This window comes from Zeus faber (genome assembly GCF_960531495.2).
Source record: "Zeus faber genome assembly, chromosome: 4".
Taxonomy (NCBI): domain Eukaryota; kingdom Metazoa; phylum Chordata; class Actinopteri; order Zeiformes; family Zeidae; genus Zeus; species Zeus faber.
The window spans coordinates 31,710,019-31,729,679 of record NC_137191.1 but is presented as its reverse complement, the minus strand read 5'-3'; the positions used below and the strand labels follow the sequence as shown (position 1 = coordinate 31,729,679).

At 43.2% G+C, this 19,661-nt stretch overlaps 1 protein-coding gene across 7 annotated transcripts in view; it reads right to left on the bottom strand.

Annotated features, from left to right (window-relative positions):
- Nucleotides 1-5,791: 5,791 nt before the first annotated feature.
- kdm2aa (lysine (K)-specific demethylase 2Aa) overlaps nucleotides 5,792-19,661 on the bottom strand; it is a 30,948-nt gene continuing 17,078 nt past the window's right edge. For 3 of the 7 annotated variants that reach the window (XM_079998391.1, XM_079998389.1, XM_079998390.1), the window contains 11 exons: nucleotides 19,436-19,564; nucleotides 19,063-19,146; nucleotides 16,979-17,014; nucleotides 15,289-15,448; nucleotides 14,218-14,829; nucleotides 12,152-12,323; nucleotides 11,659-11,904; nucleotides 10,184-10,356; nucleotides 9,224-9,370; nucleotides 7,245-7,463; nucleotides 5,792-6,366 (listed from right to left, as the gene is read on the bottom strand). In XM_079998391.1, coding sequence (XP_079854517.1) covers nucleotides 6,185-6,366; nucleotides 7,245-7,463; nucleotides 9,224-9,370; nucleotides 10,184-10,356; nucleotides 11,659-11,904; nucleotides 12,152-12,323; nucleotides 14,218-14,829; nucleotides 15,289-15,448; nucleotides 16,979-17,014; nucleotides 19,063-19,146; nucleotides 19,436-19,564 — 2,160 coding nt within the window. In that variant the 3' untranslated portion in view covers nucleotides 5,792-6,184. Of the gene's footprint in view, nucleotides 6,367-7,244; nucleotides 7,464-9,223; nucleotides 9,371-10,183; nucleotides 10,357-11,658; nucleotides 11,905-12,151; nucleotides 12,324-14,217; nucleotides 14,830-15,288; nucleotides 15,449-16,978; nucleotides 17,015-18,389; nucleotides 18,642-19,062; nucleotides 19,147-19,435; nucleotides 19,565-19,661 lie in introns of all 7 variants that reach the window. The other 4 variants (XM_079998388.1, XM_079998386.1, XM_079998387.1 and 1 more) reach the window with 3 other exon arrangements.

Genomic DNA, 19,661 nt, shown 5'->3' with positions numbered 1-19,661 from the left:
CGGTACTGTTGATCAGTTGTTAGGTGTCGTCTTGGTCTCATGAAGTCAAAATGTGAACAGCATGATGAAGAGGACTGTTTAAATACCAATTCTAATTGAACCAGGAAATGTTTTGGTCGATTCATGGATCAAACACATGTTGTGAATTTTGCCGTTCAGCTCCTTGTGAGAGAACAGCAAGTTGTGCAAAAAGTACTGAAACATTGAACAGTTGGACATGTGCATTCAAAAGTTTAGAGAAGGTCAAATTAAGTTCACCTGTAAAGGTTATGGTGCATTTTAGGTTCATCCTGAAATTTTACCCGAAAGCCGAATATCCCTAACTTTTGTGAGTAGTGTATATAGCCGCAAGCGGCAGGTAACTGATTCAAGCCTTTTTGCACTCAAAAGAAGGAAGCTGCTCAATTGCCCAAAATTAAAGCCACGAGCGGCAGCGATGGCGGCCATGTTTTTGGACCGATCTTCCTGATTTATAATAGAAATGTGCATCTTAGTCCCCCCCCAATGCTGTATACCAAATTTGGTGTGACGACAGTCAAATTCCCAAAAAGTATTCACATTACTGTTTTTCACATCAGGCAGATTAGCAAAAAATCATCATGGCAGACTTCTATGGTTCATGGAGGCTTTTTTTGTAGAGCACATTGAGCTGGATTTCATATTTCAAGTCTATCAGATTCAGGGCGTGAGGGGCTTGGCCTTTCCAAAATTGCGCTTTTGGGCCTTAATTACAGCACCACCATCTAGCCGATTGTGCTCATGTTTCTTGAGAACCATTTGCACATAATTTGCAGTTATTGGGTCAAGTTTCATGTTTTTAGCTTGTTCCAACTCACAGCAATTTGAGGCGCAGCACAGGTTTACAAAGAATAATAAACCGGCAGGAAAACGACACCCCTTCAAGGTTTGAACCCTGAATACAGCCGCAAGCGGCAATTGACGGGGTTCAAACCTTTTTGCACTCAAAATTAAAGCCGCAAGCAGCAATGGGCGAGTTTTAGGCATCTCGTTTAATTCTGTTTAAAGGAGTGTGAGACCAATCACACACTTGTATCATCACAATGTATGTAGCATTTCAATAATTACGCAAAGTTCTGCCCCCATCTTTATCCGATTTGAACTTAATCTGTTGTGTTCGTTCAGGACGTTGTGTGCGATGTCTCTGAGTTTAATCAGGATCGCTCTAAGACAGCTTGAGTTATGGCTTATTTCCTACTAAGCCCCAAGTCATCCTACCTCAAATTCTTTCCACGGCCCCACTAGACAGAGAAGCAGCTCCCTGAAGCCAGCGACACCATGCTCCATGGCGGCTGGGAAGATATAATGGACCTGTTTATGTTGAAATTCAAATTTCAGTCGGACTATGTAATGTTTATTGAGGAATGTGTCGAAAAAGAAAACCTGGAAATGAGTGCCTCTTTTGAGGAACGCGGTTGGATTGAGAGGCTGAATTTAGTGAAAAGGATGGAGATGAAGGAAAATATTGCATCAGCGAAACCTATAACTGTTGTATGGATTTTTTTTTATTGTACACTTGCTATTTGCTTTTTCTATCATTCTATGAAATGCAGTGCTAAAAATGCATGTGACTTTGGGGTAAACAATGTATTTGCTTTATATCTACATTATATGGACAGTATATACTGTATGTGCTGTTGTGGAATTTTTAATGCGGATCTGGTGAAATTGACCTGGCTCTGCTACCAAGAACGAAACTGGGTTCTATTAATGGAGTTCTTCTATAGAATAAAACGAGAAACTCAGACACACTTCCAACAGTGCTTTATCGTAAGTTCTGACATACATTTCCTGAAAAATGGCATTTATACAGAAAGTACAGTCAGGGGAGTCCAGAGATGTATATTGAGAGGGAGACTGAGTGGCAACATAGCAAAGGGGGTTCTTCGTCCAAGGGAATTTAAAAAATTAGTGTGTGGATGTGAAATCCCCCTGTTTCTTCCTGGGGGATTGATCAATGCATGTCTGAGATCTGATTGTAATTAGTTTACAGTAGGGGCATCCTGTTTTGTTTAAAGTTTAAGAAAGATTTTTAGAGGTAATTTATATTGCAGTGCATAATAGTACCATGATGCACATGTGGTATTAAAAAGGTATATTTAAATATATATTCATATATATTTATGCTTTTAATTATTAGTGAAAAGTTGTTTTAAGTATAATTAGTCTCCATTATATTTGAGCAGATTTGTATTTGTACTTCTTGCAGTCGTCCAGTTGATGGTGCTGTTTGTCTCATTAGGCTGTCCAGCCCCGCCCATATCTGACCCCGCCCCATTCCGTGTGCTGCATTCAGGGGTTGTTGGGTCTCTTGAGTGGTGCAAAGGCAGAGCAGAGCGGGGCTTTTTTGGGGGTTATTTATAATAGGCATATATAAGCGGGTGCCACTGTGTGGCTTTTCTGGGAAAACATTTGACAAACTCCTTCCCCAAAATATTTTCATCAGCCCTGACTTGCATCAGGTATACATGTATAATTATTTTAATGGACAACTATTTTCTGCAAGCTATTAACCATATTTGGCAGATATAATGAAAAATGTCTTTGACCTTAGTCTAGGCTATTCAGTGATGCAGGCTTTGAAGCACATCGTTATCATGGAGCACAAGGCCATCATCGTGAGACTCAAATGCCTTTACTGGTGAATAAAGAATGAGATTGCTACCCACGCCAACTGCCCTCGGCTGTCAAGTCTAGCTCTGCATTCAGGTTGTTATAACTTCGACAAGCTGAAGGTAAACATTACAAAGTGGTGCTTGTGAAACTAAGAACTTGAACCACAGCCTTGCAAAATGTTAAATGACCTCATTTTTTCAGGTGGATCCAAGAAACTATTTCCAACCACACAGAACAGCGCATGGAACGCTGGAGATCCGGTCGTCTCGAGCAACCAGCCCAGAGGTTGACCAACCGCCAGACGTGCCCGTAAGGCGCCGGCTGGATTGACATGTGCCATACATGTGGTGTATTTTCGAAGGAATGCTGTGCATTTGAAAAAAGATTTAGGCATAGTTGATACTTAATAATATGCGTGAAAACCTGTTCATTTGATTTTACGCACCTGGTTAAAAATGGATATTTTTTAACAATTTCCTTGACATGGTAACTCTGGAGGATGGGAGAGAGGACAGGGTTGTTGCTGCCATCACGAGTGTATGACAGATAGAAAGAGTTCCCGGTGGAAAGTTCTTTATGGACTCATCACAGAGAGTACAGCAGTGATGACAGGTATGGACTTTATTGTTAAACCTGGCAGACTACACGATTATTTGTTTAGCCCTTTATCACATTTAGTCTCAGAGGGCTTAATAGGCCCACATTTAACAAAGGAAACAAAATGACACCCCCGACACTGGAGCTCAGTTTTCCAAAGCTGGTTTCTGTAGCATGTGCTGCTCACAGACGAGCAGGGGCGTGCGAAGATGCCTCAGATGCTTTCAGACACATGGCTGCCTTCAAGGACCTTCCACAGGAACTGCACCTGCAGATCAGCCACAGAGATCCGCTGCGTTTTCACAAATTTTCAGATTACTATGGTGGTGTCATATTATATATTTTTAAACTTAGCAGTGTTCTACTTGTTGGTAGGAAATTAAAGATACAAGGTGGTTATCTCAACATCTAGCCATACAAAATCTCCAGAGGAGCCTTCCAGCCGTGCTGGCTGCTCTTGCAGAGGAGGCGAGCACAACTAAACCCTAACGTGCCCAGTGGCCAAAAGTCTATACACCTTCTGTGCCACACCCCGCTTTGTGACCTGGGGTCCTCAAACCTTCCACAGCCTAGGGACCAATCTTGAGTGCAAGTTCCAGCACATTGAAGTGTTAGGGGCCCCTCAGTGCCCTGAGTCACCTCAGATGAAATGACCAACATTCCAATGCTGAACACCCTGTTGGAGCCAATAAAGTATTAAATACCGTTAATGTACTGTTAACTGCCAATAACGTAATAATATTTTTTTTCTTATTTTAATAAAAGTAGATAACATAATAACTTACCAATAATGTAATAACATTTCGGAACCAGTAATGTTTTGCGCAAAATGTAATAATCAGCTACAGTACTTACATTTTTTAAGATTTCTTTAAACCCAGCTAATAATGTAATAACCAGTCAATAATGTAAAAGCTACTGCATTAGCAGCAAAAAGTTACGTTATTGGTTCAGAAATGTTATGACATTATTGCCAAGTTATTACATTAAGAACGGAAAAATAACTACGGTAGGTTACTGGCAGTTATTACATAAACGGTTATACATTATTGACTCCCAACACACCCTAACAAAGAGAATGATCCCAGGACAGGAAGCCACAGTTCTGCAGGAATTCACCTCCTACAAGAAGCATGTACTATCAGGATCATATAAGGAGGATCATATTGTCTAGTCTATCTTGGCGGTTAGAATTGCTTATTTTGACATCTGTAAAGTAAATAACATAAAAGTTATTGTAAAGTTCTCAGTTTAAGTAAAGTTTGTAAAGTTGTAAAGTTTTCTGTAAAGTTTTCAATTACAGTGTAGGCTCTTGTGCTCTGCCTTGGCTAATCTCTGAAGGACAAGACGCAAGCTCAGATCACATACCTGCTGGCCAGTGAAACCAATGATTGAGCAAAAATAGACTTAAACCTCTGCCTTCTAGCTGCAGCAGGGCTGGTCATCCCTGTCTCCAGTGTAAACTGCGAGAGATTTTTCTTTTTTACCTGTGCTATCTAGCTAAAACAGTTAATCTGCGAGTGGGATGCAACATCTCAACCTGCAATGCCATTTTTAATCATCAAGAACTGCTTGCAACAACTGTTATTGCAACTCAACTCTCACCCGAGTCCCGTAGAAGTAAAGACACTCCACGACTGCAGGTAAACTCTGAGCACCATGCGCCACAGCCACAGAAGACGCTAAGTCCCCAGAGAAGCAACGAACCCGCGGTGCAACACCCACGCATGGCCCCAAGGAGCAGAAATCAGTCCCAGAGAGTGAGAGGAGACCCTGCAGCGCACATACAGCCCACCTCCACGTGTAGGCACAAAACGCACCCACAAGCGTAGAAACTGGGCCGCGGGCGCCAGGCATGGAGCCAGGCCCCATGCTGCCAGAACTGCGTACCCCGCAGGCGAGCAAACGAGGCCCCCATACCCTCCAACACCTGAAGAAAGGCGAGGCCCGCCATACGGCAACTGGTCTGATGCACCACCCGGCCACAAGCCCCAAGAGATTTTTCAACCATCAGCACTAAATATATTTTGCATCTAATTTCTGTATAGTTAATTTAAAGCCAAGTGTCTATTTTTTAGGTCAAAACTGACCAAGAGGAGTTCCCATATGCATAGGCATTAAACCTATAAAGATTAAGTGCTCTGACAAACAGTGCCATCTTTGTACACACTAAAGAGTGTTCTGTTCTTTTTTTACTTTGTCTTACTCTTCCCATGCGGGCAGATGGAGGGGAGGGGTGGATCTGTGAAATATATTATGTGAAATTATTAGAAATATTCAATAAATGAAAAGAATGTGTTTAAGGTCACACATATGTTGTTTGTCACATGTAGTAGACCATTTTTGTGTCGGCAGGTAACGCCGGCCCTTTCCTACCACCACAAGTATATTTCCGACATGTAGGAAACACTGGATGTTGTTAGGAAACTACGCAGTGGCCAAATGACGTGGCCATGCAATAGTGCTAGACTGATCTGGAAATTTCAATGCAAGTTTTATAGAAGCTAAATTAAATATGCAATTGGCTGAACATAGGCAGCAGACATCACAAAGCAAAAGCTTACCTGGTGACACACCCACTCCCATTATTTTATTAAAAAAAAAAAAAAAAAAAAAAAAAAAAAATGACAGGACAGTGATGAGACATCTCCGATCTAACAAAGCGAAAAGTTGTTACATCATGAAATATATATATTTTTTATCCATTCAAAGTAAAAAACAAGCAGACACGCGGATGGGAAAAGTCATCCTGGAACCTGGGTAACGTGTGATAGAAAACAGTTGCAGCCAGTTTGCTGCAAAAAATACAATATGGCGATATTGGTTGAGAACTGAGAAGTATATAAATTAAGTGTCTGGGTCTGGACAAGTCACAGTTCCTGGACTGGGGAGTGAGACTCAAGAAATCCCCCCCATGAGTAATGGCCGTCGATGCCGAAAGCTGCCACTGGCCCTAGTCAAGCCGCTGGATGAGCTTCTCCTCAGTCATGCAGTAGAGGGCGAGGTGCGACAGGTCCGAGATGAAGGTGTCGCATGCACGCCTGCTCACGTTCTTGCAGCTGCGGAGGTCGAGCAGTGCCAGGGCCGAGAGGCGCTTCAGGTAGGACAGGCAGCCGTCCGTCAGGTGGTTACAACCTGTAAGGGGAGGGGGGAAATTTATCAAGTATCTGTACTTAAGTATATACTGTTTGCAAATTACATATTTGGGATTCATAATTATACATAAAAAAAGGTGCAGTAGCATGTTGAATTATAAGCTGTTATATCAGGGCAGTGGATATTACAAGTACTTGTACTTTTAATACTTTGAGTGAGTACTTGTACAATTTTACTTGAGTAGAAATATTAATGCGGTACTTTTACTGGAGTCATTTTGTGTCAGGGTACTTTACTTAAGGGCTAATAAAATACAGGTACTCCTCACTTAATGACCTACCTGTTTAACGACCGTTCGGACTTGCGACCAGCTCTCCAACCAGTCTGTGTTGTGCACTGTGTACAATACCACTGCGTGCGCACTGTGTGCGTGGTTTCTCAGCATCAAGCGTCTCATCGTGCATCACCCTTTATACACTAAACAGTACTGTATACATCTCATCACCATTCTCAGTCTCGTTCCTGCAGTCTGTCAGTATTGACCACACTAGCGTTCACAATGGCCACGCCCCTTACCGTGAAATAACACTGGTCCTCAATTACCAACTAATTCACTTAAAGACCTGTAGGATTATTTCACATGCCTAATATGCTAGCCCCTTTCCCTGACAGTCCTTCAAAAAGTTCAATGCAACAAAGCTACTTTGCTGCTGTTATTGGTTAATGCATTAAATTTCAGTGTCGAAGTTCACTAAGGTTAAACTCTATACAGACTTTGGTTGTCTTTCACAGATTTTTGCCTCCAGTATCGAGCGCTCACACTAATCGAATGCAAATGCACAGGTTTCTGACAAGTTCATTTTCATCGATTTCAGGTATTTAATGACGCTTGGGTAAACAGGCCATTTGGTGCATACCTGCGAGGGTGAGCTCTATGAGGTTGTGACGTGTGTGTGTCCCGGGCGCGGCCAGCTGGGCGATGGAGGAGTCGGCCACCTCACTGCAGTGAGCCAGGTCCAGTCGCTCCAGCAGAGGCAGGTGGCGCTGCAGCAGCCGCAGGGTGGACTCCCCCACCTCCAGGCCAGAGAGCCGCAGGGTCGTCATGTTGCGCAGCCTGCTACGGGATGACTCCAGACCTGCAGGACACACACACACACACACACACACACACACACACACACACACACACACACACACACACACACACACACACACACACACACACACACACATACATTACTACTAAAGCACTGTAAAAGTTAGTAAGTAAATGAGTAAGCAAAGTAAATGACAGAGAGATGTGATGCATATCATTGTCGGCAGCGACACACAGGCCAATTATTTGCAGAGTTTAATTCTGGAGGAGACGGACCATTAAATAAGTAAACATTGTGAACATTTTAAATGTATCTATTTAATTAAATAAACCAATCGCTGATTGACTGTCGATATACTTGTCCAATCGGCCACATCTAGTTTCCGATAAACAGGTTTTTACTCTACTCTGAGCTCAGGAGTTGCCCAATATTTCAATCTGTGGGTTTAAGGTAGAGATGCACCAATCCATCGGCTGTTGCCAGTTTTCAGCTTGATCAGCTGTGACCGGTGACCAGCCGATCAGTGTCAGATATATCCGATTCTGTTCCGGCCAAATTTACACGCCCGGTTGAGGCTCATGTACTCATAAAAACGCTCCGGTACCAACGCAATACAACGCAATTGCGTAGTTGTAGCTCAAAAAAAGAGCAAAAGAAAGAAAATGGCGGCTGTTTGGAAGTATTTTAAGATTAGCTAATAAGATTAGATAAATTAATTATCTATACCCTGACAATATTCCAAAATTGTGCTGACTGTATCTATCACTGTCACTACAGCGGCACGTCTGCTTTGATTGTTCCTAGTGCATGTCACCACTTCTGCTCATGCTACTCTGTGAGGTAAGTACTGCAGGTAAGTTAAGGTAAGTTTCATTTAGGAGGATTTAAATGTATATTTAATACAACAGACAATTAATTCTATTATTATACAATTATAGAACCCAGAATCATGATTGTGGCGCCACCCCTGGAGGCCGCCTGTGGGAGCACCTCCTGTTGATTATACACATTTTAGTGTTTTAAGTGCTTGTGGAGCTTGTTGTGCGTAATCACTGGGTGTCATGACATTTCACTGGATATATGTACGACCGTATGCATACAATATGTATGTGACAAATCTCTTGAATCTTGACCTTGATGAACGGTTCAGAGACTCTGTTCTTGACGAGTCATTTCACTTGGTTTAATGCACGGTGAGCGAAGGAGGACTTCCAGTGAATGAGAGTGAGAAGAGGCGGCCATTTATTATTACATTTTTTTTGCAAATGTGTCCTACTAAAGCTCAGTGGGAGTTACGTTAAGTTGAATTATACTGAAACTTGGTGACAGTACCATATACTATTTTATTGGAACTCAGTGACAGTTTCATGTTCTATTATTGTTCCATTGTAAATAATAAACAATAGTAAACACAAATCAGCAATCTCACTATTGTGGTAATTGAAAATTGCAGTAGTAGTCACTATGTGCAGCTGTCAGATCACATAAGTGTGATCAGATCACGGGATGTAGTTGTCATGGACGTACAGCAGATATACCCAATGAGACTAAATTATATTAGATATTGATATTTGATATCATATCCGATCATGGATATTACTCAAAGTGAGCAGACTACAATGTAAAAGTTATTTAATAGTCAATTTTTATTATGAACATACAATTGAATAAAAAACGGAATACGCCAAGATCTGAATCGACAGGTCAGACTTATAACAGACATTATAATCGGAAATCAGAATTGACCAAGAAAATTGCAATCTATGGATCTCTAGGGTTGGGGTGTGTGTCACACTGACCTGGCGGGGTGACGATGTCTTTGAGCTGTGCCTCCTTGAGGCCATCACACCAACGCAGGTCGAGCAGCCGCAGGCATGGCAGCGTGGGAGACACCAGGGCAGACAGACAGGACCACGGCAGACCAGCCACGCTCAGCTCACGCAGACCTACACACACACACACACACACACACACACACACACACACACACACACACACACACTTTAAATACTATACTAAGACGTCTTCAAGCCATGTGTGTGTGTCCTGGATGTAATCCCGACCAGAGAATTACCCCCATTAGCATGAAACCAAAGCCTTACCCGGTTAACTTCTATTCAACATAGTGCTTGCCAATTATTCTTGTATCTGGGAAGCACTGTATGTCTTAGCTCAATGCAAGGCTGCAGAGGGAATCGACTAGCCTAGCTTCAGTGGAAAGTATCAAAATTCAACTTCCGGCATCTCAAAAGCTATTCAATTATAAGTTGTTTAAACTATACATCTAATAAAGTAAAAATGTTTCGCAGTTTTAAATACAGCTACATTCAGAAACTATTTGATGTAGCCACCTGCTTTGCAATTATTGTAAAATCCAAGATGACAAAATACAGCTTAACTTTAGCTTTTTTTTGGCCGTTCAGCTCTCGTGCACAATTATTCAGTCAATGAAAGGCTCAATCTTTTTTTTTATAGGTCACTAAAAGTCTTAAGTAATATACACTACACAGTATGAATCAAATATAGTATTGTTAGTTATTCATGCCAACAACCACTTCCTCCTTAAACTGAGGTCCATAGTCAACGCATAGTTTGACATTTCTTGAAATAATAACTCCTGACCCCACACACACACACACACACACACACACACACACACACACACACACACACACACACACACACACACACACACACACACACACACACACACACACACACACACACACACACACACACACACACACACACACACACACCTTTTCTACCTGGCAGGCGGGTGAGCAGGCAGTTGAGCTGTTTCTTGGCCAGGGGGGTCCAGGAGAGATCCAGAGAGGTGGGATGGCGTTTGATGATGCCTGCCAAGGCCTGGTTGCTGAGTGGACTGCACCTGCTAACATCCACGTGGCTCCACAGGCGCTTGTCGCAGCTCCTGGCGGTCAAAGGTGAGACGTTAGCGGGTGAAACCAGGCTCGCTCTATTTTTGAGAAAATATATTTTTCGTAACATTCCCGGGACATTTTACGGGGAAGGAGCTTTTGTGATTATATATTCAACTTAATTATTTCAATTATTCTCGGTTACCAGCTCCTGCCTGACCCAAAACTCTCTCACTAACATGATTCAACTGGGAGACTTTGAGCAACTGATGAAGTAACTGGAAATGGACTCTATTAGCACATTCACACACTCACTGTCACTTGTATTTTTATATGTATTTGTTTTCTGCAACCTAAACATTTGTGGGATGCTGCTTTTTTGATCAGGACTCTTGTATGATATTTCTTGTCTCAATGAGACCTTGTTTTTATAAAGGTTAAATAACAATAAAATATTAACAAAAAACTACTTAATGTAATAAAAAAAGAATAAAAAAAATAAACTGAAAACCCACAATATAGCCAGACAGTCGTTATATGTTAAACCAGAAGAAAATGGTCGCAAACAAGACATTTTATGAGGTTTTGCAATTACAAGACTAGAAACAGAAAGTTGTGCCACTTCTTATTTGCAAGCTACTACAGACAAAAGTAGTTTTAAATAAAATATGATACCACTGTTGTGTTAGAGAGTTGGCTAGTTTGAATAATCCCAGGAGCAGATGGACATGACAGGGCTCCTCTCCTGAGTGTGTGTGGGGATGAGGGTTTTACCTGTTGCTTGTTAGACCAACCAACAAGCAAAAGGTATGCAGCCACTCTGATCCTGGGCCCCAATTACCTAGACCCAGGACAGGTGTGGCTGCTCAAACTACACCATCCCCACACTACAACTGTTATTCCAAACATGTTCAAAAAGAGATTAAGACATGTGTGACACATTACATGTGTGTGTAATGCCAGTTTCCCGGTTTCAAAAGGAGATTTAACATTTATTTAAGGCTTAAACATTTTCCCCAATGGACTGCATTTATGCCCAGTGAGAAGCTGCAGAAGAGCGGTAAATTGAAGTAAATCTCAAAGCTTTCAGTGAGGTTGTACAATGAAAAGTTATAAATGATGGGAACAAATATTAATAAGGCCTTGGCATAAAAAATAGCCAACCTACCCTTGATAATGTAGGGTATTTTAAATCAAATATTTGGATTGACGTATGAACACTTTCCTTGTATTTACATTTCTCTTTAGGGGGCAAATAAAGCAAGCTTGCACTGAATATATAAACAGATATATCATGGTTTCCTTGCAGAAAAATCACTGTGGCGACTGAGGTCTGTTGGTGCTGTGTTGCTCACCACTTGTACCAGGCCTTGCAGACGGTCATGCAGGCCAGCAGCTCAGCCCGGCCCAGGTACTGGAACACGGCCACCCACACCTCCTTCTCACCCCCCCGCTCGTTCCCCACATCCTTAAAGGAGGGCAGCGACAGCAGGGAGGGGGAGGAGAGGGAGGGAGCGCCAGCACCTTCATCTCCTGAGGAAAAGGACGATGACGCAGACAGATCCCTGCCGCCTCGGTGAAGGTTGCCCCGGAGACGCGGCCTGCCGGAGAAGAGCAGAATGTTGGTTGGGGAGATATATAAAAATAAGGCCAGTGTCATTATCTTATTCCAACATAACTTTTTTTAAAAGACCATAACCAACAATGCCTTTTCTCCTGCTAACAATGTAGAAGATATGGGTAGTTGGTTTTGGTCTTTTTATAGGCTAATGAAAATAAACCCCTGTCTCCAGGGCACCTTCCACGAGTACTGCTACATCTGCAGCATACACTACAAAATCTATACACCTGCCAGGTCCTCTGGTGGCTGTGGTTACAGCGTCTGGGGTGCCGTCGCCGCCTTTCAATCGGGAGGGTTTGGCGAGGGCGGACTTGCGCTGGACAAAGCCCTGCTGTCCCCCAGGTCCCAAGACGGCCGTCCTGGGACCCATGGCCGCTTCCAGCTTAGGAACTATAGAGCCTGTATGGTAGGATGTCAGATGTAGGTTAGGGCTGCTGCATGTCGTGAAGGGAACTCATTTAAACTTTAGGGAAACCTCAACTGACTTCTGAAAGCTATAATGTTCATGTTATACTCCAAGTTTGCCTTCTATTAACCAATAAAAATCAAGCAATCTTGAAAACATATATATTTGGCAAACCAAGATAACACTTTAATAATGAACTTTATTTACTTTGCTAGTGGCAACCAGAAAAAAGATGATTTCAACTGCTAAAATATTTTCAGCATGTGGTTTAGAACTCACATGACAAACAAAGGTCAAGTTCACTCGCAACAATATGGGTCACAGAATATCACAAAATAACCTTGCACCTTTGGAAGAAAATATATCATAAGATATCTAGAAATCTTCCTTTCTAATGACGTAAGAAGGTTAAATTGTCTGAAACTACCTGCTGTAAGGCCAAACAAAATACCAGATTTGAGAAGCCTTGAAGTGCTGTTGCCTGTGAGTTAGTCCCAACGGTTGTCAGTGACCCAAACCCTGCATCAACCCAAATTGATGGTTTCTGGTTGGCTTGCTTCATTGACTTATGAGGTATAAAAAAGGCCACTAGAGAACATCACACCTCTGTCTGCTTTTGTATTTGACCCCTACCTATTTGCTCCAACACCATAAATTGAGGAATATTTTAAAGGAGATGTTTGTTTCATCTGGAAAATTGGCATTGAACAACACACACATAACACATCTGCACAGAACAATTACCTGAAATTTTTGCAGAGGCGAGAAACAAAAAGTTTGTTTGTGTCTAAAAGGCCTCAAAGACTATGAGAATGTCATGTCTTTTACAATGACCAATGGGCAGTAGTGGTCGGCCAATATGGGTTTTGCAACGGCCGATATATATAATGCTAAGATCATGTATTTTAATTTTTTTTGCATCTGATAAAATACAATTTAATAATAAAAAATGGCACAAAATTGCCGAACTAAAACATTCGACACTAATGTTATTGTCTGCATTGTCTCTGCAGTATACTTATTGTTAATAAAAAATATATCCACTAAATAAATGTCCACAGGCACCTGCCCCTTGATGTCCATCATGCCCTTTTTATGTGCCGTGTTTTTTTCTTCCCCCCCCCCCCAAACCATGAATGGGCATTGAGGTAGCCGATTTCTGCGATGGGAACGCATCGGGGCGCCCGTGATCTGTGCTCCGTTGCCTTATTGAACCGGGAAAAAAACAAAAAAATAAAATAAAAATAAACGTGCTGTGTTTAAAAATTGTTGTTTCATACAAGTTAGAAAACACGCAAAAATAAATAGATCTTAAATAAAAAGACAGGAAAACCGCCATGGGAACGCATGCACAGTGCAGTGCTGTCTGGAGGAGGGAAAAAAATACTTTACTCTAATTCTCAGAATTAGGTTTATCTTTTGCCTCAAATGCGAAATATTTCCAAACAGCACCCCTGCTGTTTTCTTTCAAAACCGGTCACATAGGCTCAGCTCATTAAAGATGGCAAGTGCAAACACCATAACAAATGAATGAGACAGCGAGTGAATGAGAGGAAGCGGGGCTATGTGGGAACCACAGCAGTGTGTGAGACTCACTGTGGGAGAGAAGAGGGAGTGCAGCTGCTACTAGTATATCGATAGTGTGGAAAATGAGTATTGAAACAGTTTCAAATATTCTGAATCCATATGTTTAGAAAAATCAACATTTTTTACAACACTAGTCATTTATCAGCCTCATGAGCGCAGCCATCGGCCGATGCTGATTATCTCAAAATGCACAAATATCAGCTCAATTATTCGGCCGACCACTAATGGGCAGTGATCGACACTTTGCATGGCCTGAGAGTCTAAGGAGCAGATGCTAGTGATGTGCATTGTAGGCCCTACCTGAGTGTCTTTTGGCCTTGTGAGGCCTCTGCAGGGTGACTGTCAGGTAGGATCCACTCAGCAGATCGTCGTTCAGGTCAGACACCAGGAGGACAGGCGGCTCAGGGTCTGAGTCCCAGCGACTCTCCTCGCCCAGCTCTCCCTCACCATCCCCCAGCATGTCCATCTCCTCGTCCTCGTCATCCTCCAGGTCAAACTCCTGACCCTCACTGTCCTCGTCTTCCTCATCATCATCCTCGTCCTCATCCACCCTGCGCCGGAGTCTCCTGCGCATGCGGTGGTGCCGATCCCTGGCACCTTCCTCACTGTCGCACAACTCCTCCTCTTCGTCATCCTCATCCTCATCCTCGATGTCATCGTCGTCCGACTCCTCGGACTCCTCCCCCCTTCTCTGCATCCGGGAGCCCCCCCGAAGCCTTACCCCCCGCCCCCTCCTGCCGTCCCGCATCCCCGTGCCTCGCTTCAGCACAGCTGAGCTGCCAGACGCCACTACCCCTCGGCTGCCCCGGTGGGCGGACGCCCCTCTTGGCAGCCCCCGGCGGTACGAGCCGTAGCCCCTCCGGGAGGCATGGCTTCCGCGAGCATGCAGTGGCAGCTTCCTTCCCCGAGACCCTGCGAAGAGAAAGGAAAGGATGAGGATAAGTACTGTAATGCAGTGACATGACTTGTGACAATAAGAACATTTGTTTTACGCACTAATATTTTTTAAGATTTGGCATCTTTGGATGCTTAAAATAATGAAATGTACTCAAATATGGCAGCTTGCAGCAACTATATTCAACTCTATGGAGCCCACTGTCTGGAGCTCAGTGCACTGCAGCTCAATGGAGTACTGGAGTGTTCATCAGTTTGACTGGCAGCTTGTATCACAGGGGATGCCATCTCACCAGACAAGATATATACACTCATACAATATGGCTACACACATTCACGATACCAGCTTATCACCAGCACCCAGCACTATCATTGTGTGTTATTCCTACACACTGCCGCTGTATACTATCTGCACTGAAGCGCCACCTGCCCAGATTGAAGATCAAACAATAAAAGATGCAACAGCTGTCAACAGACCTTCATCATCATCATCATCATCATCGTCGTCATCATCATCATCGTCATCATCGTCATCATCGTCGTCATCACTGGCTGAGTCATCTCCATCGTGGCTATGCCGATGACGCCGGTAAATCTTGGCAATACGTGCATCGAGGAGAGAGGAGGACTTCCGCTTCTGGAGATTCACAGATAATGGAGGTGTTATAAAGTGGCAGGTAAATAAACATGGGATGAATATCAAATATAAACACTACATGGCCAAAGGTATGCGGACACCCAAACACCACACCCACATGTGCTTGTTGAACAAAACCATGGGCATCAATATGGAGTATACTGGGAGGGCTTTCCACTAGACTTTGGAACATGGCTGTGGGGATTTGCTCCCATTCAGACACAAGAGCTTCAGTGAGCTCAGGCACTGATGTTGGGTGATGGGGCCTGGCTTGCAGTCAGCGTTCCAATTCAACCCAAAGGTGTTCAATGGAGTTCAGGCCTGGGCTCTGAGCAGGCCAGTCAAGTTCTTCCATACCAGAGTCAGTAAACCATGTCTTTATGGACCTTGCTTTGTGCACAGGGGCATTGTCATGCTGAAACAGAAAAGGGCCCTCCCTAACTGTTACCACAAAGTTGGAAGCGCACAATTCTCTAGAATGTCGTATGCTGCAGTATTAAGATTTCCCTTCACTGGATTTAAGGGGCCTAGCCTAAAGTATGAAAAATATTCAGACCATTATTCCTCCACCACCAAACTTTACAGTTGTCACTATGCATTCAGGCAGGTAGCCTTCCACTGGCAACAGCAAAACCCAGATTGGTCCATCAGACTGCCAGGTAGTGAAATGTGATTCATCACTCCAGACAACACATTTCCAACTGCTCCAGAGTCCAATGGTGGCATGCTTTAAAGCTGCACATTTGGTATTTGGCACCCCTAGAGTTCGAGTGCAATTGCACCGTTACACCATTATCGTAAAACTCAGTCGGGTGTCCGAAAAATAATTTCTTTTACCAGATAAATTTGAACCTTATTGGTCACGTTTCAAAGCAAAGCCACTGCCAACTCCTCTCGCTGTCGAGTTTGTGCTTCTTTCACTGCCGAGTTCTTATTGAGTGTGCTGACTTGCTGACTGTGTTCTGTGACATTTTGGTTCTTACGTCTTTTTAAGTGCACCTACTGTTTTACACCACTCCAGCTCGGCCATAGAATCCCAATTCATGAAGCTCACAAAGAACAGTTCTTATGCTTATATTGCTTCAAGAGGCAGTTTGGAGTGTTGCTATCGAAGACAGACTATGCTGATACTACTGTAAACGCGTCAGGTCCCATTCTATGAGGTTGTCTGTTCGACTGCTTTGTGATTGAGCTGTTGTTGCTCCTAGACATTTCCTTTTCACAATAACAGAATGTACAGTTGACAGTTGTAGCGGGGCAGAAATTTGATAAACTGATTTGTTGGAATGGTGGCATCCTGTGACAGTGCCACGTAGTACCACCCATTCTACTGCAAATGCTTATCTAAGGAGATTGCATGGCTGTAAAAAAATAAATAAAAATTACACACAAACAAAAAAATATATATATTACAAAGTGTGTGTACTTTTTAATATATATATATATTTTTCAATAAAATAGTCTTACAGATTATCTTTAAATATTTAGTATACTCAGAAAAAACAACATTTTTTTTTTTTTTTTACTTACCATAGGAAGAATCTTGTTTTTATCTCCTTTAGGTTGCTATGAAAGAAGAAGAAGAGAAAAAAATATTGTATACTTTTCTTTTTTTTCTTCAAGTAGCAATACAACGACAGAGTTATTTTTTTTATCAATTGCTCAGCTCATTCAACTTCTTCAAATTCGCAGTTTCTGTGGCATCAACATCAATTTGACACCCATGTGCAAATGGATGGATGGATGCAAAAGCAACAGCAGACAATGTAAGGTATCCCCCCCCAGCGCCACAACGCCCAGTCGCCCTTCTATGCATGCAGAAAAAAGGAGACATGTTTGACAAACTGTTTTCATTTGCCATGGACTAAATGTTGTGTTGTCGAGTCCCGCACATCTCACTCCCTTCTTCATCCTCTACCTTCCCTCCTCCTCCTCACCCTCCCAGCCGACTCTGACAGTTGGGCAGGCTCCATCGAATCAGCCTATTAAGACAGCTAATGGCTGATTGGGTCAGCACCGGAGCCAGTGAACAGTATGTGGATGGAGGCTTGTTGAAATTGCGAAAGAAGATAAAGAATCAGCTCCTTTAATTCCCTTCTTTTGAAAAAAATTAAGAACAAATTAAAAAAAATAAAAAATAAAAAATTATATATATACACACACACACACACACACACACACACTTTAAAAAATAAGAAAAAAACGATTTAATGTGTTTCAGGTGCTAGAATGCGAATTGCTGAAATGGCTCTATTCAGGAAGCATCACACACACACACACACACACACACACACACACACACACACACACACACACACACACACACACACACACACACACACACACACACACACACACACACACACACACACACACACACACACACACACACACACACACACGCTTTACCCGAGTTATTTGTGCCAGGTCTGGATCAGGATTCAAAACTGAGATTGCGGCTGGATATAGATCCTCAATAAATAAAAACACAAGACGGGGCTACGGTCGCGCACAATTCTACGCCAAATGAACACACGTCGTGACCTCTTCCCAAATCAATCCGAGTGACGTACTTAAACTCCACCATAAACAAACCTACATGAATATCTTGTGTTTCCTCGCAGTGCGGTCCCAAAACATTAAATTAATACATTCACGTCCGTCAGAAACCAAAATATTGGAACATCTGATGACACAACTTTAACTGTAGCCTGTGTGGGGAGCCGTGAAGTTTGGAAGATGCGTTTGACAACTGACACTTTGCACTTTGCAGCTACTGATGCCTGGTAGCTGACCAACGTAAAACATTTTTGGGCTGTACAGTGCTTGTCTACACTTCGGAGCATGCTGGAGAACGTGAGAGAGAGGGGCAAGAGTGTGAATGCAGCAGACCGACAGACAGATGAATGGGCGTGTACGGAGAGTGGGCAGCGCCTCTCACCAGTCTCGAGCTAACTGGCTGAGATGGCAGAGGGGCTGCCACCAAGAGGAGGGAGGCGGAGGAGGAAGAGCAGGAGGGAAGAGCAGGAGGGAGGAAACTGCAGTGGATCGCCTCTCCATCCTGCTGGGAGCCCGCTGGGCCCCCCAGCGAAGACGAGGGCCCGTGACCCAGCCGCAGGACCAGGGGCCGCTGAGGGCAGTCGTGATGCTGATGACGGGGGCTGACAACCAACGACTCGTCGCTGCCCGACGACTGGCGGACAGCAGTTCAATTAAAATACATAGACAATCATCAGCAAACAAACAAAAACGAAAATAAATACAGGAACCAGACAGGCGCCAGAACACCTGTTAGCTTCCACACGCAGTTTTCATGATGGTGTTAGTACTTAGTTTTGACACGGGCAGCAGTAACTCTACGGCCTCCTCCTGAACCACTTCACTCTCATTAAAATCATCGGCTCGTTCTTACAGCATCGGCGGTTGTACATGCTAGAAGCAGTAAGCTTGTTCTGGTCAGCGTCGGACAGTATGTGTGTGTGTGTGTGTGTTTTTATTTCTCTATAAAACTCTGTACATTTCAACATCATCGAGGATAAGCTCAATGATTCTTTTTAGACATGAAAGTGAGAAGGTTGAATGTGTGTCGGTGTTGGCGTGTGGTGAGCTGATACCTCTAGGTCGGTGATTCCCTGGACACATTTTGGGCACTCCCAGCAGCTGGGCAAGTCCTTATTCACCACCCCGTCTCCCTGGACCTGCAGAGAGGTTGGACACGCAATTTGCAGTTGTAGTGCCTCTAGTCACCATTTGAGTGATATCATGATGAGTCAAAGTGTCACGACATGTATATATTGTTCACACATAGACAACAGACTAAGAAGTTGCAATTTTTCGTTCTACATTTAATATAGCATAGGGAAAATTCATTTTTTTGAAGTGGAGCCAAAAACACAAAAATATTCTATAAGAGCATAAAAGTGCAATAACTTCTTAAAAGCTATAGTGCACAAAGACGTGGACTTCAGTGCATTGTGTGTCTGTTACCGTGAGGCAGGCGGGGTGGATGATCTGAGCGCAGTTGGAACATTCCATCAAAATGAGGGTGGGGTCCCCTGTTTCCTCCTGGTTAGGCTCTTTGCACACCTCACACACCGCAGACAGAGGGAGGCCAGGCTGAAGGATACAATAGGGAGCGGGGGAAGCCGAGTAATCGAACATTGCCAACGCAGAATGCATAATAGAAAATGTAGGCAAGACAGTTGATTTGCAT